The sequence below is a fragment of the Onychomys torridus genome, chromosome 13, assembly GCF_903995425.1.
Source record: "Onychomys torridus chromosome 13, mOncTor1.1, whole genome shotgun sequence".
Taxonomy (NCBI): domain Eukaryota; kingdom Metazoa; phylum Chordata; class Mammalia; order Rodentia; family Cricetidae; genus Onychomys; species Onychomys torridus.
Window position 1 is genome coordinate 73,082,674 of NC_050455.1, and position 24,458 is coordinate 73,107,131.

General features: G+C 38.4%; 1 protein-coding gene across 1 annotated transcript in view; it reads right to left on the reverse strand.

Moving 5' to 3' along the window:
• The window catches only part of C13H18orf63 (chromosome 13 C18orf63 homolog), a 65,455-nt gene extending 42,933 nt beyond the window's left edge, over positions 1-22,522 (reverse strand). The window contains exons 1-10 of the mRNA XM_036204504.1: positions 22,389-22,522; positions 21,188-21,266; positions 19,702-19,758; positions 16,494-16,605; positions 15,902-15,943; positions 14,467-14,543; positions 6,572-6,681; positions 4,419-4,515; positions 4,225-4,310; positions 2,353-2,536 (exon numbers count right to left, since the gene is read on the reverse strand). Coding sequence (XP_036060397.1) covers positions 2,353-2,536; positions 4,225-4,310; positions 4,419-4,515; positions 6,572-6,681; positions 14,467-14,543; positions 15,902-15,943; positions 16,494-16,605; positions 19,702-19,758; positions 21,188-21,266; positions 22,389-22,522 — 978 coding nt within the window. The remainder of the gene's footprint in view (positions 1-2,352; positions 2,537-4,224; positions 4,311-4,418; positions 4,516-6,571; positions 6,682-14,466; positions 14,544-15,901; positions 15,944-16,493; positions 16,606-19,701; positions 19,759-21,187; positions 21,267-22,388) is intronic.
• Between the last annotated feature and the right edge of the window lie 1,936 nt (positions 22,523-24,458).

The window sequence follows — 24,458 nt, forward strand, 5'->3', positions numbered from 1 at the left end:
CATTTTAGTGGAGGAAACCAAGGCACAAGGAGATTGAAGGTCTGCCCCACATCACACAATGGCAAGGCATTCGGATCTAGACAGCCAGTTTTCAGAGCCTGAGCTCTTGGCCAGCAATCTAAGGTTAATTCTTATTTTATTTTCTTCATTATTGTGCTAAGAATCTGGCCAGGCTTCAATTTTTAAGTCAGAAACGTATTTAACATTGTGTTGGTGAAGATACTTGAACTCTGTGTTGCGGGTCCTGCTGTAGCATTGAAAACACAATTCTTTGTGGGTTTTTTTGTTTGTTTGTTTGTTTTTGTTTTCGTTTTTGAGAAAGGGTTTCTCTGTGTAGCTTTGCACCTTTCCTGGATCTCACTCTGTAGCCCAGGCTGGCCTTGAACTCATGGAGATCTGCCTGCCTCTGCCTCCTGAGTGCTGGGATTAAAGATGTGCACCACCACCACCCGGCAAAAAAGCAAGTCTTTAACCCAAGAATCACTACTGAAAATTAAATCAAGTAGTATTAATAGAAGCAGCTGGCACATAGAATAATAGACAAAAATAGGATAAATTCTTATTGTTAATAGCAGTGTGAAGACAAGAATTTCATTAAGTACTCCTGTCGATTTATGAAACAAAGCTTTGCAAATTGTTTGGATTTACTCTTCATAGAACAGATATGGGCTGAAATATGAAGTATGCAGTAAGCGGTCAATACAAATGCATGATATAAGTGTCTATCAGCAACAATTCCTTAGATTTGATTTATCAAGCAATCTAACTTTAAAAGATGTTATGCCAGCTGGATATGGTAGTGCATGCCTTTAATCCCAGGGCTTGGGAGGCATAGACAGGCCAGCCTACTCTACAGAGTGAGATCTAGAGCTCTGAGCTCCAGAGCTACATAGTGAAACCCTGTCTCAAAAATAAAAAATTTAATACTTTTCTTAATTTTAAGACTATAATATAGGTATTAAATAGGAATTTGTCCACTCCCACTCCCTTCTCAGGAAAGCAAGTTGCAGAATGAAGGGAGATAAGGTTCTCTATACAGCTGATGAAGAACTCATACCTAGCATGTTATAAGAATACCTATAAATGAAAAATGGTAGATGAACTCTTCAAAACAGATATACAAACAACCAATATACTAAAACATACACATTATAAACATACCTGCCAGAACTGCTCAAGATCAGCAGTACCACATAAGGACAAGGAGAAGGAGCCACAGCAAGAGGTTCACAAACTGCTACAGCCACTTTGGGATGTAGCCTGAAATACGTCCTACACTTGGAAACACACATACTAATTCTACATTTATGAGATTCATGGACATGTGCCTAGAGAAAATGCACTAGAATGTTCACTACCACATTATTGCAAATAGTCCTCAGACAATCCAGCTGTCAATCAACAATATTCTGGAACAATAAACAACTATGGCATAATCATGTAACTACATGGAAATGAAAGTGAACAGACTATAGCTTAGTGGAACAACATTGGATGGATGTCAGAACACTATTCTAAAGAAAAGAGACAGACTTAGAAACACAAACACAATGATTTCTCTCGCATAAAGTTCTGAACAAAACTAAAACCTAGTTCTTACTGACGCGTGCTTAGTAGAGACAAAGAATGATTGCTAGGAAGTCACAACAGTGGTGGGTACCTCTCTGAATATATATTAAGGAAGGTGAGAGCATGATGCTGCATTGGGTTACATGAACAACTTTTCAACAAAATATATGCGTATACTTTCTATGTGTGTATAATATGGCACAATAAAAACAGATTCTAAAATGTATGGGGGACAAAGCCAGAGGTAACTCTCCTCCCTTTAAACATTTTATAAAATATAAAAACTCAGAATCTGATTTCAAGTTGTGTCTTCTTCCCCTATTCTGCCGTATAGAAAATCCCCAAACAGCCATTTCTTCTACCCGCGTCTTATGCGGGGAGCCAGGTATGCTGGTTTCCTCCTGCAGTGTATGCAGAGGCAGACACTGGTGAGGACTTTTCTCCTGTTGCAGGGTTCAGAGAAACCCCCTCCTGACTCCACCTAGAGGGCAGCAGGCACCCAATGTCTACTGAACAGGATTGCCACCCCCCATCAATCTATCCAGATGAACACTTCACAAAATTCTCTCTTTAATCTCCAGTAACCCAGCTCATGCATATCTAGATATGGATGAAACACATTAGAACAATTGTGTATCACATGAAATGCAATAATAACAAATGGTAGGGCAAACAGTTAAGTAACAGTAACAACAGACAGCATTTGTTAGATGCTGTACTGAGAAAAGTTCGTGATCTACTAACGAATTCAAAGACCCTGGATGAGATGAAAGTCCACCTTACCTGTTTTTGTGGTCTGGTTAGCTCCTGTGTGTAGTAGCATGGCTTATTTGTCATCTTTATGGGAAGTCCACATATGTGCGGCAGTTTAGATCTTAAATCTGAAAGAAAGCTTTTCAACACACCTTCCAAATCCACCCTTGGGAAGAACTGAATGGGCTGACTCCTGATGCAACTGAGAGGGTATCTGAGCAAAGTTAAAGAGCAACATGAAGGTTTCTGTCTACAAGACATAGCAATTTTCATTTTTAAAAAGGTGACAATGTTGATAAGACACGGACAAGCAGATTCTGTTTTTATGTTATATTCTATAGTTGTCAAAGCTAAATAGATAGCATCCCTTCATTTCTGCTATTTTGAGTTTATTTTTATTAACAAATTATGAGTGTGTGACATGACACAATCAAGGTGAATCACTGTGTCTTCATTTTGTAAATAGAATTGTGAGTAGACTACAATATTCCAGAAAAGACTTATAAATGTGCCATTCATCACCTGTATAGAGTATAAGGACAAAATTAGTGAACAGTAAACTGCTTCTATCTTTAAAAGCAATGAAAAACTTGGCACAGAGAAGAAACGCCTTACTAATTATATTCTTTTTTGTTTTGTTTTGTTTTGTTTTTCGAGACAGGGTTTCTCTGTGTAGCTTTGTGCCTGTTCTGGAACTCGCTTTGGAGAGACCAGGCTGGCCTTGAACTCACAGAGATCCGCCTGGCTCTGCCTCCCGAGTGCTGGGATTAAAGGCGTGTGCCACCACCGCCCGGCTATATTCAAACTTCAAAAGCAGTCCTTCAAGGAAAGCAGTCACGTTTCCTAATGAGAAATCTTCTCAACACTTGGGATAGGGTTGGCATATAATGAAAGGGAATTGCTGGCAGTGCCGATTGTAGGTTCATTGTGCATTATCTGGGTTAAAAGAGAGTACAGACTACTACTGGCTCTTTCATTTCTAAACCCAAGCCTGTCAGAATGATGAAATCCATGCTAATTAAGATTTAAGAGCTCCACCTAGGCACTTGTGTTCTGTTTCTGTGTATATTTTAAAAATAATATTAAGAAATCTATTTTCCTAAATCAATGCAGTGTGTTAAGTGGAAGTCAAATCTAAAAGCAAATCTTCCAAAACGGAAGATCTCAGAAACTTCTAATTTAACCCTTCCAATAATGCTCAAACAGCACTGGGGGGAGCTCTTGGCTAGGGAGAATCCTAGGATTGGTTTCTTATGTTCTACTAGGAAATACATGTACATATTTTCTCTATTCTGAACTTTCTTTTCTTGTCTAAATTTTGCAATAGTCTTTAAAGAAACATCCTTATAGCCTGGGGTGGTGGTAATTCCAGCACCGAGGAAGCTGAGGCAGGAGGATGGCCAGTTCAAAGATAGCCTGGGTTACATATCAAGACCCTCCTTCCTGTCACCAAAGGGATTTCATATTAGAAGCAATTAAGATGTGATGGGTCTTTTGTTAAGAGATGAGAGGTTGGGAGTGTAGCTCAGCTTACTGACTGTAATGCAGAGTCTTGTAAGTAAGTGCTCCATTCAACCCTACCCTCAGCATGAACTGGATGTGCTGCAGTATTCCTGCAATAACAACACTTGAAAAGTAGACAGGAGTGTCAGAAAGTCCAGAATAGCCCAGAACACACAGTGAGCTCTCAACCAGCCTGGTCTACATGAGATCCATCTCAAAGACAGAACAAAACACCCAAAACAAATAGCCACAAAAGTTCTTATTAATGCCATCTTCTTAGCTGAATTAAAAACTGTGCAGGAAAAGTGGTTCCATTAATAATGACAGCATGGGACATAAGCAAGGCTAGCTCATAAGGCAGACAGGAAGTGCCTGCCATCATTAGTGTGCAAAGGATACGTAAAGGTCCTTTCTTTGACCATTTTGAAATAGATGCTACAGTATATTTTCATATCTCCACAATCTTCTGGAAGTTTATAGCCATACTATAAATTAAGCACACAATATAAATCATTTTAGAGGAGGCTATTCGTATGTTACATGGCAAGAAAGAGATCAAATAACATTCAGTGTGATAGACATGTGCTTCCTACCAGGTCATCCCAGTGCCTCTGGAAATCTTTGAAGGAACGAAAGGGACAGTCAGGCGGTGCCGTATGAAGAAAATTTATTATCTGCCCCATTTTCATGCTATGAAAAATGAGATTTGATATAACATTATGTCAATGCTTAAATACAGCTAAGTGTTGTTTGAGAAGTTAACTCTGCTTTAGAAGGTATTCCAAAAGACTTAGCAAGTATGTTACTATCCACATATAAATAACAAACTAATCACTTGTACCTAGTTACAAAGTCAATTGCATTAAGTTTTTTGTCTTGACATGCAGATTTTAGATATATTTGGTATGCTTTGAAATACAAATAGGCTATGGAATGCCTTAATCAACTTTATATATATATATCTTCACCTATGTACATGTTTTGTGGTGAAAATACTTAAAATCTATTTGTAGTGATTTTCAAGAACAACAGCTTGTTGATATTCAGTATAGTGTATTGTACAATGGATTTTTTCAACTTATTCTTCCTGTCTGAGATTCTTTATCATTGACCAACATCTCTCTACTGTAGTCCAAAGCTCCATTCTACCCCTGGTAACTGCTCTTTTACTGTTTTTATGAGTTCAGTTTATTAGATGCTACATATAAAATCACATAGGATTTGTCTAGCTTATTTTGCTTAATATAACATGTTTCAGGCTCATCATCAATATTGTCACACATGACAGGACTGCTTTCCTTGTAGGCTGAATTTTGTTCCATTGTGCATACATACCACCTCTTTATCTCTTTTACCTAGACAGAAACCTAGGTTGTATCCACACTTCGGCTCCTGTGAACAGTGCTGAAATGAATGTACGTACAGAAATACCTTAGACATACTGATTTTATTTTCTTTGATATATAGGATTAATGATCATATGGTAATTCCATTTTTACCCTTTTGAGAAATTTCCATATTGTTTTCTACAGTATTTGTACTAATTTACATTCTCATGAGCAGTATGTTGACATTTCCTTTATATGGGATACTTACATTTACATTAAATTTAAGGATTTTATACATGACTACACTGTATTTCCATTCTTTCTACCCTGCCTCTTCCCCTCCCTCAACTCCTCTATCCTCCCAACCACCTTGGAATTCACCTCTTTTATATTTGTTTGTTAAATATGTGTGTGTGTGTGTGTGTGTGTGTGTATGTGTGTGTGTGTGTGTGTGTGTATTACAGAATATTGGTTGAAGATGTGTTACATTCATTTATGCTGTGGAATATTTGTTTAATGATGCAAAGATACGTTGCATTCTTTTATGTTGCATTTGTTTAACTCTGTGAAGCTGTGTTACTCTACTGGCCTAAAACAACTGGTCTAATAAAGAACTGAATGGCCAATAGCTAGGCAGGAGAGAGAAACAGGCAGGACTGGTGGGTAGAGAGAATAAAGAGAGTGGAGCAAGAAAAGGAGATGGAGAGGAGGATGCCAAGGGCCAGTTACTCAGCCAAACAGCCAGAGCAGAGCAAGAAAAGGAGATGGAGAGGATGCCAAGGGCCAGTTACTCAGCCAAACAGCCAGACACAGAATAAGAAGGAAAGAAAAGATATACAGAAATAGAAAAAAAGGTAAAATCCCAGAAGCAAAAAGGTAGACAGAAGAGTTTAAGTTAAGAAACGCTGGCTAGAAATAAGCCAAGCAGGTTGGGGATTTAGCTCAGTGGTAGAGCGCTTGCCTAACAAGTGCAAGGCCCTGGGTTCGATCCTCAGCTCAAAAAAAGAAAAAAAGAAAAAAAGAAAAAGAAATAAGCCAAGCTAAGGCCAGGCATTCATAAACAAGAGTAAGTTCCAGTGTATTTATTTGGGAGCTGGGTGGTAGGCCCCCAAAGTGTAAGAGATTAAAAAAAAAAAACACTAAATCTGAGTGTGTGTGTGTGTGTGTGTGTGTGTGTAAGTGTGTGTGTAAATTACTTGATGGACATCTAGGCTGGTTCCATTCTCTAGCTCTTGTGAATAGAGTGGTACTGAACTTTGCTGCCCCAATGTGACTTCCACAACATGATGCTTGGAACCCTCTAAAACTCTAAGCCCAGAAAAACCTTCCCTCCCTTAAGTTTACTCTTCAGATACTGTGGTCACAGTGGTGAAAAAGTAGCCATTATACCAGCTTTACATTCCAACCTAAAATCTTACCTGGGCAGAATGTAGCACCAGTTACTTAAGATGGAATGTCTCTCAATGACAGCATTCTGGTTGGCATGGAAATCCTCTATAATACGCTGAGAAATATCAAACTCCTTTAGCTTTTAAATGAAATGAGATTTCAACATATAAGTCTTCAAGGAATTTGCCACATAAAAAGAAACATTACAACAACACACACTGACAGTGGTTTATGAATATATCAGTGAGTTACGTCTGTTTGAATCATGACCTAATCAGTGTTGTGACATATCCTGTCTCTCCACTGCACAGTGCACCAAACAGACTATGCTTTCCTTTTTAACTTCCAAGTGTTTATTTTACGCTTAATTCAATCAATTTTTATTATGTTAACTTAGAGAAGACAAATGCCTTCTAAAGGAAAGTATATTCTATGTGTGCACATGCTTGTACATGTGGACATGTGTGAGTGTGAGTAATTCCTTGGGAATGCATTCCTTTTTATTTTTTGAGACAGGGTCTCACTGGTCTGGAACTCTCAAGTAGTCCAGCCAGCAAGGCCTAGGGTCTGCTTGTCACTGTCACCCCAGTGCTGGTGTTACAAATGTGCACCACAATGCCTGACTTTTTAATGTGGGATCTGGTGGATCAAGCCCAGGAAACACTTTACCAGATTAGGGTATCTTTCTAGCCCTAGATTACACTTTTTAAAAGAACAGCTTCTGACAGAGGCAGGGTCACACTGTCCTTTGAAATCCCCATTCCATTTTCTAGAATGCTTTCTTCCTGTTCCTCAGATATCCTACCTAGACAGCATTCCAGCCTCTATATAGACAATAAGTGTTCATCACTTATAGTTCAGCTACCCTGGGAAGTCCTGTAAGATATTTTCTCAATTTAAGACAGACACAGAGAGGCCTCAAGTGAAAATAAAGTATTAGTAGGTAAATGAACAATAAGGCTAGAGAGACTGTGTCACAACCCCACACATCTCATCAAAGCAACTCTGGGGAGAAGTGTTCTCACTTCAGTCATTGCCCACTTCTATCAAAAACCTTGAGCTAACATAGCCAACACTGTATTGTCTGGACAAGTCATTAGTATATTAGTGATGTTGTTTAAAGCATGACTCATGTTTTGATATTTTAACTCTTACTAGTCAAAGCCTTCAATATCTAAGTTTATACCAATTTATTCTAATATCACTTTTCTGAATTCCTATACCATTCCTTAGGACCAATAAAAAGTTCTACCCCTTCCCATGGAGCCATGATCAATTGTTAACTACTGGGAAAGTAAGGGTCAGTTTTCACTAAGAGTGTAGCCCCTAATAAGTTGAGCACACTTTAGCAGAAAACCACACATTCAGGAATATTCGGAAAGCACAAATTGTTCTTGAAGGGTTTTTTAAAGGACAAAAATTGTGTGGATCTGGGAAGACTTGGTGGAGGTGAATATATTTAAAATATGTTATACAAAACTTGAAGCTCTCAAAGAACTTCTTTAAAGGTAGTAACAGAAAAAAGGGACCAGAGGAAATAAGAAAAATGTCAATATGGGAAGAGATGATAAAATATGCTAGGGACATACATTAGTGTTATAGTTCTTGTGTGGCATATGAAAGATCCCAGGTTCTATCCTGAGCACGAGAAGAAGGATGAAAAAAATAATAAGAGGAACAACACTCAGAACCGAGAAGGACATAGAATGTCCCATGCAGGATAGGGGTAACTTAAAAATATATTTACCTTTTTTAAAAAAGTGTGTGTGTGTGTGTGTGTGTGTGTGTGTGTGTGTGTGTGTGTGTGTGTGTGTGTGTGTGTAGGGGAGTTTGATTGCTCAGGGAGGCCAGAAGAAGGTGTAGATGCCCTACAGCTGGATTTATAGGTGGTTGTGAGCCACCTGATTTGGGTTCTGAGAATCATTCAGTTCTCTGGAAGACAATATATATGCTTAGCTTCTGAATCATCTCTTTAGCCTCAAGAGGTAAATATTATGATGTGATATACTGTTCCTGAGAAATCTGCTACCTAAGCTACACTATGAAAAAAGAAAGTTAGGAAGAAGGAAAGAAGGAAGAAAACAATAAGTAAACAAAGATGACCTTGGCAGGCAGTCATGAATGTCATCATATACTGGCATCAGGTAGAATGACTAGCTTGAGAGAAAACAGAATCTAGAACAGAATTCTAAAGGTGGGCATTAAAGAAAAATGTTCAGAATTTGTGGGTTCTCACATATACCTACTTACACAGCTTAAGTACAGATCAACACTATTCAGAGGCTCAAATCAATTGCTGCAAGTATGTCACAACACCAGTACTTGTCAACACAGATTATTCTGAATACTATGAAACTACTCAACTATGAACATATATCTCAAGAGAATGCTAATTCTGTATTTATTCACTTCAGAAATTTTTTTTTTTTCAAGACGGTTTCTCTGTGTAGCTTTGTGGCTTTTCTGGAACTCACTCTGGAGCCCAGGCTGGCCTTGAACTCACAGAGATCTGCCTGGCTCTGCCTCCCGAGTGCTGGGATTAAAGGCATGAGCTACCACCTCCAGGGCACTTTGGAAATATTTTAAAGTATCCAAACTGATGAGAAGGTACTTAATAAATAAATATTTCTTCTACCTTATAACAATAAGCTAAAGAATTTGGACTTCATTTTCTAAGCAATGTTGAGATCTTAAAGAAATTTAGGTAGGGAAGCTTTGATATAGAAATAGAAATGTATTGGCACTGTGAAGAAGTAGAGGTCAAACCAAAAGAGGAAAGACTGGAAACAAGGCCTATGTGGAGATCAAGTTGAATGGTTGAGGCAAAAGAACAGCTATAAATCAGAATAATGGAAGTGAAGAGGAGGTCATTATGAAGACCAAGACAGGAACAAATTAGATAGTGGAAGTGAGAAAGTATCAAAGGAACAATGAAGTCTCTGTGGAGGTAAGTTACTGTCTTTTGATGGCAAAATAGTAAATGCAAAGGAAGGACAGATTTGGGCCGGGAGGGTGACACACATTCACTTTTAGATCATCAAGTCTGGGTGTGTGATGGTTTAAATGACAACGTCCCCATAAGCTCAGATGTTAAGGGTGTTGCTCTGCTGGAGGAAGTCTGTCACTGAGGGTGGCCTTGGACATCTCCACTTGGCTCTCTGCTTTGTGCTTGTGCTTCAGTCTGTGAACTGTGAGCTTTCTGCTCTACTGTCATGCCTACCACCAGCTACTCCTGCTGTGGGACGCAGATGAAGTCTTGAGTGAATGTGTGTTGTTAACATGGGCATGGGCATGCTAAGGACTCCAATTCCTCAGGCATAGGGAGTGGCAAACCTTTGCTGGTGAGGCTCAGAGGCAGGGCAGAACCTTCATTTAGTCCAAGTGTGTTTACGAACAATTGACCTGTGTAGGCAGAAACTAACAACTACAACTTTCTCCTCTGAGATGAGTGCAGCCTGAAATTGCTGAGATTAGCTAAACCTGCCTCATTCAGTTCTCCACCATAAACCTGCCTCCTTGATCCAGATGCATAAAATAAGTTGAGTTTGGGGTCACAGTTGGTACCAGTTGGTACCCTGTACCAGAGTGAGTACAGCCTCTATGACCCCATCTTAGCTTTTCTGTATATGTGTCTGTTTGTCCTTTCTTCTTTCTCTCATCACCCCAGTTAGTCAATTTCTGAAGCTGTGCAGGGTGCTGCACTTTGCTCTGCCATCATGCTCTAACCTTCTGGAACTATAAGCCCAAATAAACTCTTTTATAAGATGCCTTGGTCAAGGTGTTGTGTCATAGTGATAGGAAATTAAGTGACATAAGGTGTCATCAGTACATGCATGAGAGGGGGTCTAAAAGGACACAATCACAACTACACAATAACATATAAAAGGTATTAATTAGTGTGTAGGCTGAAAAAATTTGAAACCTAGAAAACAGTGATATCCAAGTGGCAAGATATATTAAAAAATGTATCAATGGTATTGGACTTTTGAGAAAGTAGTTTCAGAGAAATCAAGGAAAGAGGTGAGGTTTTAAGAACTAAATGGTACAAAATAGTGTACATGTTCCAATGATATCAAAGACTAACTTCCTCAGACATCTCCCTTCCATCTAGATCCTAAATTAATACAGCTTTTATCAAACTCTATCATATAGCCAAGCAATGTTATTTAACATATTTAACTGTTTTTATTCAATATATATCACAGATGGTTTGAATAAAATGGCCCCCAGAGGATCATATATTTGAATACTTAGTTACTAGGGAGTGGAACTCTTTGATGGGATGATGGGATTAGGAGGATTAGGAAGTGTAGGAGAAAGTTTGTCGCGTGTCAGGGGGTCTCTCTCTCTCTCTCTCTCTCTCTCTCTCTCTCTCTCTCTCTCTCTCTCTCTCTCTCCTTGTGTATGTAGTGCCTGCCTGCCTGCTGCCATGCTCTCTTCTACCATGTTCCCTGCCAAGATGATAATGGAATAAGCCTATAAAACTGTAAGTAAGCCCCCAATTAAACACTTTCTTTTGTAAGAGTTATCTTGGTCATGGTGTTTTTCATAGCAGCAGAACAGTGACTAAGACACTATCTAATTATACCAAAGGACACACAAATGTAACCAAGGAAGCTAAGGCTAAGCAGAGAAAGCACGATGTAACAGAACAGTGTTGGAAGAAAAACTCTGAATCTTGACCGACTACCTTTGAGACCCACAACAATTATTTCACCTGTCTCAATTCACTTAGTTATACAATGACTACCACTTTGAACTTCCATTATGCATCATATGTCATAGGAACCATTTGATGTACTTTACCCCATTCACTTCATGAACTCTCCATGAGCTAATACCATTAGCTCCAATTTACACAAAAATCTAAGATTAAGGGAAATTAAGTAGAATGTTCCAAGTGGCACTGTTACTAAATGAAGATTTGAGAATTGTAATGAGATTCTAAGTCAACTCTAAATGTTTTAGGTGTGCAAATATTAATGAGTATTTTGTAAGTGTTCTCATCTTTATGCTGATTTTTTTCTGACCTTGATAGAATCTTTGGGAGGAAACACTTTGCATGTATATAATGATACCCAATAAACAGCTGTCTATAGAATAAACACAAATTTGTTTGCAATTGCTTGTTTTCTATATAACTGAAATTTCAGGGCAACAGTTTAATATTATATAATACTTTTCTGAAACATATTCCTAAGGTAGTTATGGACTCAATTATAATCTGAATGTATCAACTTACAGCAGTTTACACATACAAATTTCTATCTAGACACTTATATGAGTGTTAGTTTGAATGTAATCAGCCTCATAATCTCATAAGGAGTGACACTATTAGGAGGTGTGGCTTTGTTGGAGTGGGTATGGTCTTGTTGGAGGAAATGTGTCACTGTGGGGGTGGGCTTTGAGGTTTCCAATGCTCAGGATATTGCCCAGTGTCTCAGTCCATTTCCTGTTTCTTGCAAGATGTAGGAATCTCAGCTAATGTTCCAGTACCATATCTACCTGCATGTCCCCATGCTCTACATCATGATGATAATGGTCTGAACCTCTAAAACTGTAAGTGAGCCACCTCAATTAAATGTTTTCCTTATAAGAGTTGCTGTGGTCATGGTGTCTTTTCACAGCAATTAGAAACACCAAGACAATGAGTTTTAGGAAAATAGTATGGTTTAACACAAGTCTAAAATTGGAGAAATTACTATTATTGAGAAAACATGTGGATTTTTTAAAAACAAAAATAAGGGCTGAAATATCATTTCTTATAATAATGATAAACTATCTTAAAAAGTTATCTAAATAAACCATGCAGTGGTGGCGCACACCTTTAATCCCAGCACTCAGGAGGCAGAGGCAGGCGGATCTCTGTGAGTTCGAGGCCAGCCTGGTCTTCAAAGTGAGTTCCAGGAAAGGCACAAAGTTACCCAGAGAAACCCTGTCTCGCAAAACCAAAAAAAAAAAAAAAAAAAAAAAAAAAAGTTATCTAAATAAGAGCAAAGTTTAGAAAACTACTGGAATTTAGAAAAAAACCTTAGAAAATGGACTTTAGATACTAAAGTTATCTAATTTAAATTAGAAGCTAGTCTTTCATGCTGCTCAAGCTTCAATTACTAAAAATTTTACTATATTGAGTGACAGGTGTTATGTAATTTCTATGAAAGAAAAATTAGAAAGACACAGAGCCTTTCCTTTAAAACTTCTCAGCATAATGACACATTTGTATAAACAACAGTATGAACAAAGAGAGATGAACTTTGGGAGTTCTGAAGTCTTCACAGGTGGCAATGATGAGTTATATCACGAAAGATGAGTCAGAGAACAAGTATTAAGAGCTTAGAAGACAGTTTGAGCCAGGACTGGAAGAATGGATGACTATCCTGCCTTGGAAAAATAATTAACTGGCTATTGGGAAGAGGAGTGACGGAAGATGAGGCTATATATAAGGAAAGTTTGGACCAATCTGATGAGGACCTCATCCGTCATATGAAGCAGTTAGGATTTCATTACATAGTCAATGGCGAGCATAGTAAATTCATAACAAGGGGAAGAGATGTACACAAGACAACTGGAGTGGGCACCCAGCAGCAACCTCTGTCGTCCCACTAAATACCAGTGTCGATTAGGCTGATAAAGTTGTTCAGGCAGGTGTCCCCTTCCTCCCTCAGCATCTAATGCATGTCTCTCCTAAAGCTTCATGCGAGGTCGGAAAGATAGAGAGCCTTTCTCAGCCAATGGTCTGAGCAGCTGTGCTCCCCTAATAGAATCTCCAAACACGCTCTTAACCTCAGCACTAGTGACACTTTGGGTCAGATAATCTTTTGCTGGAGTAGTGGCAGGTTTTTATTCTGTATACAGTAAAACATTCAGAAGCATTCCTTGCTCCTGCCTGCTAGACGCTAGTAGTAAAATCATACCTTTCTTCCCTACACTATGGAAACCAAAAACAGCCTCTAGGCATTGCCAAATGTTTCGTGGAAAGCAAAACCATTCATTTCCTCCTTCATCTTTCTCTGTCACTGAGGAACCAATTGCACCCGATAAAGGAAACAACATGTACCAAGTGACTAATAATGTGTAAAGCTCTATGCCAGATGCTATGGGAATTAGTAAAATAGAAGACAAAGATGCAAAGCATGTTGTACACAAAAATAGATGAAAAAATACTATGAGAATGTCAAGAGCAGAAGACAAGCATATTTACCATGAGATGAAACTGTATTTTTAAAATTTGGAGGTAAAAAAGCAAAAGAAATTGGCACCAAGGCAAGATAAGGTAGTGACATTTTGGATGTGTCTAATGATATTTTTGACAGGAATAATATAAAAACTCATGTTAAATGAGAATGGTATTGGGGGAATTTAGAAAACATAGACACGTCAAGCACTTCGCAGCATACATTTTATTGATTTTTTTAAAGCTGGGCAGGGTGCATTGTGCCTACAATCCTAGTACTCAGGAGGCTGAGGTAGGAGGATAGCTACAAGTTCAAGGCCAGCCTGACAGATACCAACTGCTAGTCAGCCTGAGCTATGAACTCAGACTCTGTTTCAAAACTACCAAAACTAAACAAACACATAATAACAACGAGCAACTACTAAGCCCTTTTATATGTTAGCACAAAACAATGGGCTTCATTAAGACATTTAAGTGTATATTTGTAGTTTGCCCACACACCCCACTGGTCTCTCTCGTCTACCCTGCACTCCTGCTAGTTTCCTCCCTTCCTTCTCCCTCTAACTGGACCCCTTCTGTTTTCATATATGTATGTGTATATGTATATCCTACATACTCGGGAAAACATTGCAAGTGCTTTGGTAACAAAACCCTTCCTGTCAGCTTCCATATTAAAAATTAAATCAAATAGTAATAGTAATATGCATATATAGTAAATACAGGAACTAATAGAAATAAAATATTTTGTACCTCAGGTGGTGGCAATCTGATTGTATAGACTTCAATACTTAGACAAACTTGTGTTTCTGTTACATTGATGTCTAATACTGAAAAAGAAACATGAACTTTCTAGAATTAGTATTCTATTATATCAAACGAAGCATTTTAGTAACATATATTACTTTATCCAACTTTTACATTGAGAACAGTTTATTACACAAAATAAATTTCAAATAATGAACCACAGACTTTGCAGTTCACAATTACACTTCTAAGACAAAGATATGAAACAATAGGATATGTGTGGGGAGGAGGTCCTAAAAGAGGATGACGCTAAGAAAGATAATACTTCTTCAGCTTATAGTACACTCAATAAACATTTTCTGCAAATCTGATATCTATTACTAAATTCCAGTGAGGTCTCACACCAGGCTTCTGACCTGATAGCCATTTACTAGGCCTCCTCCTAGAGACCTTTCTTACTCTCTCATAAATAAAGCTATGCTGATGTGGCAGAGTCATGGGGACCTTGGAAGCAGATAATATCTGAAGAGGCTTTGGGAGCTTCAGGGATGCTGACAATGCTATTTTTTGAGCAGAGGACCAGTTATGAGGCTGCACTGACTTTGTAAAACTTTAGTGACTATCCACTAGAATGTCTGAGTTTTACCTAAGTAGTTTATATTTAAACAAAAGTAAAAACAGTCTTCTAGCAGGAGCCCAAGAAATTTGCTCTTCTAAATTGTTATCTTGACTCTCTAGCTAAGGTCTCATGCTAGTGTAGTGAAGCTAAATTTAGGTAACAAACTCACTCATCAGCATGAGGTCGGAGCGACTGCCACTGTCTAACTGAAAACCAGAACTAGTGCCAAGCAGGAAGCACGGTTCACCAGGACAGTCCCTCAGCTCCAGTCATTGTGGACTATAAATGAGGATGTGAAACTATGTTTAAATGGTGGGGGAACCTGCCATATCTGATTATTAAAGCCTACTGGATGCTTATGATCCCCATCCATCAGCTCCCTCAGCACTACTATCTAGGAACCTACCTACCTTCAGTGCAATATGCAGAGCAATTAATAGGATTGGGTGTTATAATAAGGTCTATTTTTTCAGGAGAAAAATAATATTCTAACAAAAATAAGTTTTGACATAATTAAAATAATTTTTGATATGATTTTGGAAAATATATTAAAATAATTGCAGAATTAAACATCTTCATAATAATTTTCTTGAGCAGAGAAACTAAAATATACCTTTCCTCCCAATTAAGTGAATTTTTTTCTCAAGTAGGTAAATACATATTTTTAATGAGAAATAACTTCCTAGGTAAATTCTGATTATGATTATGTCTTATTTCCTTGCATATGGTAATCATCAAGATTGTAATAACTCAACATTGGTTTTTAAACAACTGCTAATGATATTAATGATTTGTAATATTGCTTTATGTATTTTTACTTACCAACAGCATTTTGCTTTCCCATATGAGAAAGAAAATTTCTTCCTTAAAAAATTCACAGGAAATACCATATTATTATAACTCAGAAATAATCATTATTGACAAATATAACCATTTGAAGTGCTATGAAAATTGTAAAACAAATATCTAATGACAGCTCTTAGAAAAAATATAATCACTCAAAAAGTATCTGTTCCCTGAAAAGGACCAAAATACCCAATTCTTCCTTCAAAAATTTATCTCTTGCTATAAAGTACTTAGAAAACCATCAAACTTTAGCAACAATTCAAAATAGCCCTTTGGGTCCAACAATACTGACAATCTGTGTTTATTTTATCAAATCCTTCATAACATATTTATTCTTAAGCAGCAAGCATTACAATAATAAAAGCATTTTAAAGTAACATCAATAGGACTCTGTATATTATCCCCATGTAAGGAGATGACAGTGGTGCTAGTGTGGGCTTGTCTAAGAATGTTCAGAGTTGGAGCTAAGAACTCTTCTCTAAAAGTAGGATACATTGAAATTAAACCCAGATGTACATATAGAAGCAATCTAGTTCAGACAGTCCCAATGACTGGCACACAAAGTCACCTTGTACCAAGAGATGACCTGTTCTGTTCCAGGCTGGAGCAAGTCTAGCAGTGAGTGAATATGAAAGGCAGTTTTGAAGAATTACAGGAATTACTCTTTGTGGAGCCTCCATCTAAAACATTAAAGAAAAGATGGGCAAGTTAAGATCAATTGCTACGTATCTATAAACTCAGATACTGTCTACAGTCTCAGATCAACATCCAAAACTAAGCAATTCTAGATAAAAGTTGAAGTTGCTCCTGTAACTAGTACTATCTAGTTATAAGGCTAAAGAATTTAAGAGATTCTCATTTTGAAACTGTCATTGTGGCAATGCTGCGGTCCCAAATTTCCTGCTTATGCTTAAGCCTAAACTGTGCTGAGTCTTCAACCATGTAGCCCACTCCACACAGAGGAACTCAAGCAAGAATGATATTAGGGTTTGTTCATTTTGTTCCCTGTAGTTTAACATTAGAAATGGCTAAGTACAAAAATCACACATGCAACCAAGTATATATCTAGGTATACAGAGTTAATATTTAATATTAAAGCTTTCATTGCTGACTCCCAAGTAATTGAAATTGGATTTATTTCTCCCACTTGAAGTCTCTAAAAAAGAACTGGGCAAGTTATTTGAAACAATGATTCATGAAATACTGGGCATTATGGATAAAAGAAGAGTTATTTTCTACAGATGAAAAGCCAACAAGATGAGCCCTGGGAAATCACAGAGCCCACCTTGGTGGCTTTTCCTCTATAGAGGATAACATTCCCCTGGTTTATTGTATAAAGAGGGTTTCCAGGCTGTGGTCATGGAAGAGGCAATCTAGAGAGACTCTGTTCCTCTCTGTGAATTGAAGAGACAGAGCTGAGAGTCCACAGAAAGACTAAGAAGCTAGAAGGTGCTTGAGAGGACAACACTGCAGAGAACAGACTACAGACCAGCAGAGTCTAGGAGTTTTCTGCTGAGTAAGGATAGCACACACATGTCAAGGAACTGCTAAAGGTTAAAATGAAAACCAAGTTTGTTTGCTTTATAAGCTTTGAATACAATCCAGAAAAATTAGCCCTGGAATCTGTAAGAAAGACAAGCAGAAAAGTGAGAAAGCCAAGAATTGTTTCCCAGTTTTAATTGCTGGGATATCCACAATTATAGTAGAGATTTCAATACCCTGACTCTAATCATTGACACAAGCAAACAGAAAACAAGAATGTAGTAGATTTATCATGATCAACCAATGAGATCAATTTAACGTTTATAGGATACTGAATACTATAGTAAGACCAAAACACATATTCTTGTTAAGATGACAAGGAACATTTACTAAATCTATAATAGTTTATACTCTGGACCCTAAAAAAACAATATTTTTTAAAAATTAAAGCTTTATGAAACATCTTTCTAAATAATAATTGAATGAGGAAGCCCCAGCAGAAAGACCCCTGGGAAGCCCCCATTTAGAAACCACACAGCCTATTTGTAGCAGGTGTTAGGAAGTTAAAGTTAAACTACTTAGAGGACATATTTAACACTGAATGTATGTGTACTAGAAAGGAATGAAGTTCTTAATTCAGAAACTCAGTCATCATTTTAAGGAACTAGAAAAAGGAAGACAAAACCAAATCAAATTAAGTAGAAGAAAACACTATAGACAAAAGGTAGGGGGATGGAATCAATGGAATACAATGTGGTAAAACAATAGAGAAAAATCAATGAAATCAAATCTCTCCTCCTTGATCCTATCAATGACTATCAACTCTCTAGATAGACTGATCAGAGAGTAAGAAAAAGAAAGGAAAAAATCAAAAAAGATCACACACATAATCAATATTAGAAAACAGAATGAAGATATCACTTCAGATTTTACAACAAAGGAAAATAAGAGAATACCGAAGCAACTGTATTAAAACAAATTTGAGAGTTTAAGTACAAAGGACATAATCCTTGAAATAACTTAATAGCTCTACTTCTCATTAAAGTAAAATTATAGCTAAACTTTTTCAAAATCTAAGTTCCAGATAGGCCAATGGATGAGTTTCATACAGCATTTAGGTAAGAAATAGCAAAATCAGACATGACATCCTCCAAAGAAGTGGTTTCTAAAGGGAGGGGATATTTATTTCTTACAATTTCTGGTGGTAGGGATCTTAACTGATCTATAACTATAACAATTAATCTTAATTGTCAAGTTGATTGACTTAAGAAGTGCCAAAGGAATGAGTAAAACAGGCTTCTGGGTGTGTCTGAGGATTTCCAAAGAGGGCTAAGAGATAGGACCCAGTCTGAATGTGGCAGTACTATCCCCATAGGCTGGAGCTGAGGCTAGGTTGAAATAAGAGAAAGACAAGAAAGCCTGAGAGTGCAGACTCACTATCTCTCTTTCAATCTCTATCAATCAATCAATCTCTCTCTCCCCCTCCCTCCCTCCCTCCCTCCCTCCCTCCCTCCCTCCCTCCCTCCCTCCCTCCCTCTCTCTCTCTCTCTCTCTCTCTCTCTCTCTTTCTCTCTCTCCTCCCACCTGGGTGACATAGGTGAGCTGCTTTTCTCAGCTACACCTTCCAACCACAAAGTGAACCCCCATACCAACTTTCTCCCTTTAAAGAAGCTCACTATAAGAATACAAAATACAGTCTATAATTTTGTTTCTCTATATACTAGCTATATAATTGTGGCAATAATTCCATCTCTCAGGACTTCATTTTTCCCATGTAAAAATGGAGAAAAACCATTACTTCATCTCTTTGTGTCCTTAAATAATTGTTTAGAAAAATCTTGAGTTCTTTTTCCATCTATAGCAATAACTTGTGAGACAGATACTCCAACTTTTGTTTGTTGACTATGCTGGTTAGGTTTTGTTTACTTATTTATTTTTGGCAACTCTACACAAACTAGGGTAATCTGCAAAGAGGGAACCTCAACTGAGAAAACGCCTTCATCAGATTGGCTTCTGGCAAGTCTGCAAGTTGAGTGAGCCATGTTGCAGGCCTGTAAGCAGAGCTCCTCTGTGGTCTTTGCTTCACTTCATGCCACCAAGTTCCTGCCTTGAATGCCTGCCCTGGCATCCTGGGATGATGCACTGTGATATAGAAGAATCAGCCAACAAACACTTTTCTCCCCTAAGTTGCTCTTTAGTCATGGTGTTTTATCACAACAGAAAACACACCAGGACACTGACACAAGAAGTAGAATACATGTTATTACATTTATATCATTATCTTAAACACATACCTTAGCTCCATATTTTTCAGTATAGGCATTAAGTCTCCCAGATTTAAAAAATGGTATCTATAACAGAAAGTCTACATTTGTAAAAAGGACTTAGCAGAGATATATATAACAAAACATTGGCATACATGAATGTTTTAAGCAAAATACAACAGAGGGCACAGATTTCAGCTATTGTTCTATATTTCTATTCTATACTCATTTGAAGAAAGAGACTATGATAACCACTTTTTCCCTGAAAGAGGATCTGTGACAGGTACATTGCCAAGGTGAAGTTGCCTGATATTGACATGTTTTCCAAGCCATACAAAAGAAAAGGCAAATAAATTTCATATAAGTACTCGACAGCTTTTAAATATACAAGACATACTTGGACATGAATATGGAAAATGAACCTAAAAAGAAGTTTAAATTTAAAAGGCTTCAACCTATTAATGAAAGAAATGTAAGTATTTAATGACTAGTAGATATTATTTTGCTAGACAGGCGTGGCATCAAATTGTCATCTAAATATATATCTATGCCAAGAGATTATACAGCTCTCAGTCCTCACCAGAGGAGCTTCTTTGTGCAGTAGATGACTAATACAGAGACTGATAGCTAGTCTGTGTGTGTGTGGAGAATGAATGGTTTTGAGCTCTCAGTCCTAAATAGGATAACGATGTCATACTCCCTACCCTGTGCCTCAGGCTCATGAGACATCATGGAGGAAAGGACTGACAGATTGTAAGAGCCAGAGGTCAGGGAGGACTGCTGTGAAATAGGTTTTTTTTTTTTTTTTCCAGATGTGACAAGGCCATTGCACTCAACTTCACAGCAGTTGTGGTGGCCTGCACAGAATCAAGACAATGAACATTTCAGTATGAGGGAGGGACATATAAGACCCCACATTTAGCTGAAAAGCTACTCAGAGTTAATGGCTACTAGGGAAGGGAGAATCTGTTTTCTTTAGGGGCGTGGTCCCTGTTAGGGTGCGTATTGTAGTAGATGGCCTTACTACCATGCATGTATGCTCTAATTAGAGTCAGTAGATTATTTTTTAAGAAAGAGGATATGAAGTTGGGAGTAGGAAGGAGGTGTAAATGGAAGAATTTTGGGGGGAGGAAGTGGAGGGAGAAAGTGATGGAAATAAATTATATGCACATACGAAATTCTCAAAGAATAATAAAAATGTTGATTTACTGAGATGAGAAATTTAAGTATATCTAAAATATTGATACAAGGCATTGAAGCCCATGCTATCTTTAAATATTGTACCATAACATGTTCTGTTCATTAGTGGTTTTTATTCCAGCATTTATATCAGATAAAGTTAAATATTAATTTAGAATCACTAGATAGATTTAAACATCAGGCATATCAAATTTAATGGGACATTCATTCAAACTGAAATATGGGGTGGTTAGTCCTCATAAACCATCTTTAATTTCTGCTGCCATAGTTGAATTATTGTTTATTAATATTGCTTCCAATAATTAGTAATACTAACCGACATCACTACCCAAATTTGGTTTAATATTCCAGGCACAGGTGCTGTAAGAATATCTTCATGCAGAAGTAGCAACTGCCTATGGAGAAGAAATACATTATTTTCACATTGAACTTGTCTACCATGTACACTTGTATATTACTGAAATACCTAGAAACTTAGTCTAACGTCTCACTCTTCTAGCTATTTTGTTACTTTCCAGAGGGGTCAGAGGTAATTTGTAATAAGTATCACTAAATTACACCCAAACAGGAAGGATACAGACTTCCTGATGTACTTGGGAATTTAGGATGGGGTACACTCCAGACTGTGCTCCCATTTCTGTCGTTGGCATTTTGTTTTGTTTTGCAGCCATCTTACTCTGCAGTTCAGGATGCCTCTAACTTGACGTGCCTGTTCCTCCAGACTGCTGACATTATGGGTGTTCACCATTGCTCCTAGCAATCTTACAGGCTTCATTCTTTTCGGGGATAGTTCCGTAAATGTATAATTTTGTCTTGAGTTCTTTGAGTACCTCACACAATTAAAGGAATGAATACAAGTGAGTCTTTAATACTCAGGCTTCAGTTGAGCAGTTCCTTTAAGATTACCTTGGGTTAGGAATTGCAAGATAATTCTTAGAGAAATATTCTCCATTGTCATGTATTGATGTGAAAGTCCAGAAATTATATTAATCTTTTAGTATCTTCAAGTACCTTGGAAAGAGTACATAGTAAATATGTATTAATTAGTATATTTTTGGGGAGCCTGGTTTAATTCATGAATTAGTCTTACAGAGAATTAAAATTTATTTTTTGTTTTATGTGCGTTGGAGTTTTGCCTGCATGTGTGTCGGTGTGAGGGTGTCAGTCCCTGGAACTGGAGTCTCAGACGGTTGTGAGCTTCATGTACGTTCTGAGAATAGAACCCAGGTCCTCTGGAAGAGCATCCAGTGCTTTCAACCACTGAGCCATCTTTCCAGCCCTGAAAATTCAAAATGTTTAAAGCACACAAGAGGTCACAAATATAAAAGCCCAGCAGTGAGATATTTACCTCAAGTATTTTAAGTCTCCTTTTAAATGTAATCTAACATCCCTGGATTCTTTGCATTCAAAATATATATACAGATTTAGTAAATGTTTTAAAGAAACAAATCACTCTAAAATAGCTATAATGGGATTTATAAAGTTGAAAGGCTTAGTTAGAAGACACGGGTTTTTACCTGCACATCTTTATCTGTGTACTCCTAATCTCTATTTCTGCCAGCTTGCTACTCAATATTATCTGGGCAGTACAAAGTTTGTGTAAATCTGGAAGTATGATAAAGAACAGGGACTGTTGCCTGGACTCATTCATATCCGCTTGTTGACTATGTGTTCCAGCAACCAGACCTTCCAAAACAAACAGCTGTAAAAAGTACATAAACAGTTTTAGCAATAGGGTTTCAATACCGACTCAGCAGATTCTATTTGATGTCAGGTCAGAATAAGAAAATAAAAATTAGCAAACTTTACCACAAACATATCACCATTTCACCTTCATGGTTTTCTAAATCACTTGTATTTAGACACATTTTATTAAGCTATTGTTCACCTATGATTATCCACCTAGACTAAAGTTCAATGCTTTTTTTAAAAACTATATTCATAGAGTTATATACCCATTGATGGGATAAATTAGAATACTTTCACCACCTCTCCCAAGATTCTAAATTTTCAGTTTTTCAACACAAATTGAATGGCTAATTTAAGTACAAATAATAAAAAATAAAAACATGAAGCCAGGACCTCTACTATTTCAGATTCACTCTATAACCCACTTCAAGGTTAAAAAGAATATATTATTTTTTATTTTACTTGAAAGAAAATGTTAGCCAAACTATGTAAGTGTATAACTGTTAAGTAGATTTCATTTCCAAAAAATTACTTGGCTTTAAAATTTCTATTTGGGGGCACATTTTAAAATTTCTAATTCACATGCTACCTTTGAAGTGTACAGCATGCCTTACAGAAAACTGGGATGTAAATGTGGAGCAGGCTAAGGAAGGTCGAGCACTCCAAGGTGCACAGATTCACCTGGACTCTAGAACTTAGTACAAAAATATCTTCTCTCTTTGAAAAGAAGCCACCAGCCCCGGACTCTGAGGCGTGGTTGGACTACAGTCTGATCACATTAACCAAAGGCCTTTGGTTGTCGGTTGAGGCATGCGGGCTGTGACCTTTGGCGAGAACAAATCCAGCTTCCTTAAACCATGGTGTCTGAAACTTGCTTCAGTGGTAGCTCAGGGCTGGACTCACTGGTGCATCCCATCAGTGAGCTGGCAGTTAGTTCCCTTCTCTGGTTAGGCTCCACTTTCTCAGTGACAGCTGTATCTGCAAAGCCTTTAAAAACAAAATTGAGGGGGCTGGAGAGATGGCTCAGAGGCTAAGAGCACCGACTGCTCTTCCAGAGGCCCTGAGTTCAATTCCCAGCAACCGCATGGTGGCTCACAACCATCTGCAATGACATCTGGTGCCCCCTCCTGGCGTGAAGGCGTACGTGCAGGCAGAACACTGTACACATAATAAATAAATCTTTATAAAAAAATGAAAAGGTGACGCTAGAAATGTCAAGACGCCCGAGCAATCGTCTCCCGGGCCTAAAGCCACCCCAGATTCAAAACCGGTCCTCTCACCTCCGTCCCTCAGCCCCGCTGGCTCTCGCTCCAGCCTCGTGCTCCCGGAGCCTGCTCGCCTCACACCTAGCTCCTGTCAAGCTCCCCGCTCGAACTCCCATCAGGCCTTGCGCGGGCCCTCGGCTCCCGGGAAGTCCCATGCTCCCTTGCGCTCGGGTCCTGTGCTCCTAAGACCCTCCCCCGCGCCTGTCAGTCAGGACCCTGGGAGCTCCAGCTAGTCCCTTGCTCCCTGCAGGGTCCGCACCGGGGTCGGGCCCCCATCGGCCTAGCCCCCCACTCAGCCCAGGCAGCACCCCACATCCCTGCCAGGCCCCGCGGAGGGCTCTTGTCGAGTCTCTGCCCTCGTTGGGCCCACGTGCGCCCGCCGGGTCTGGATTTCCCAGAGGCCCTGTGCTTCTCAGGGCCGAATTACGGCCCCTGGCAGCTGCATCAGCGCATCCCTTGTTCCCAGCATGCCCTCTGCTGACAGGGCTTTGCTTTCTTCCCAGAGAGCTTCCGTGCCTTCTGGGAATGGGGAGCAGTTTTCAGCCTGGCGATCTCCATCAACATGTCTGGAGTTGTTGGTTCCATCATGCAATAAATGCATGCACTGGGTTCTGTCACCACTGCAGCACTACC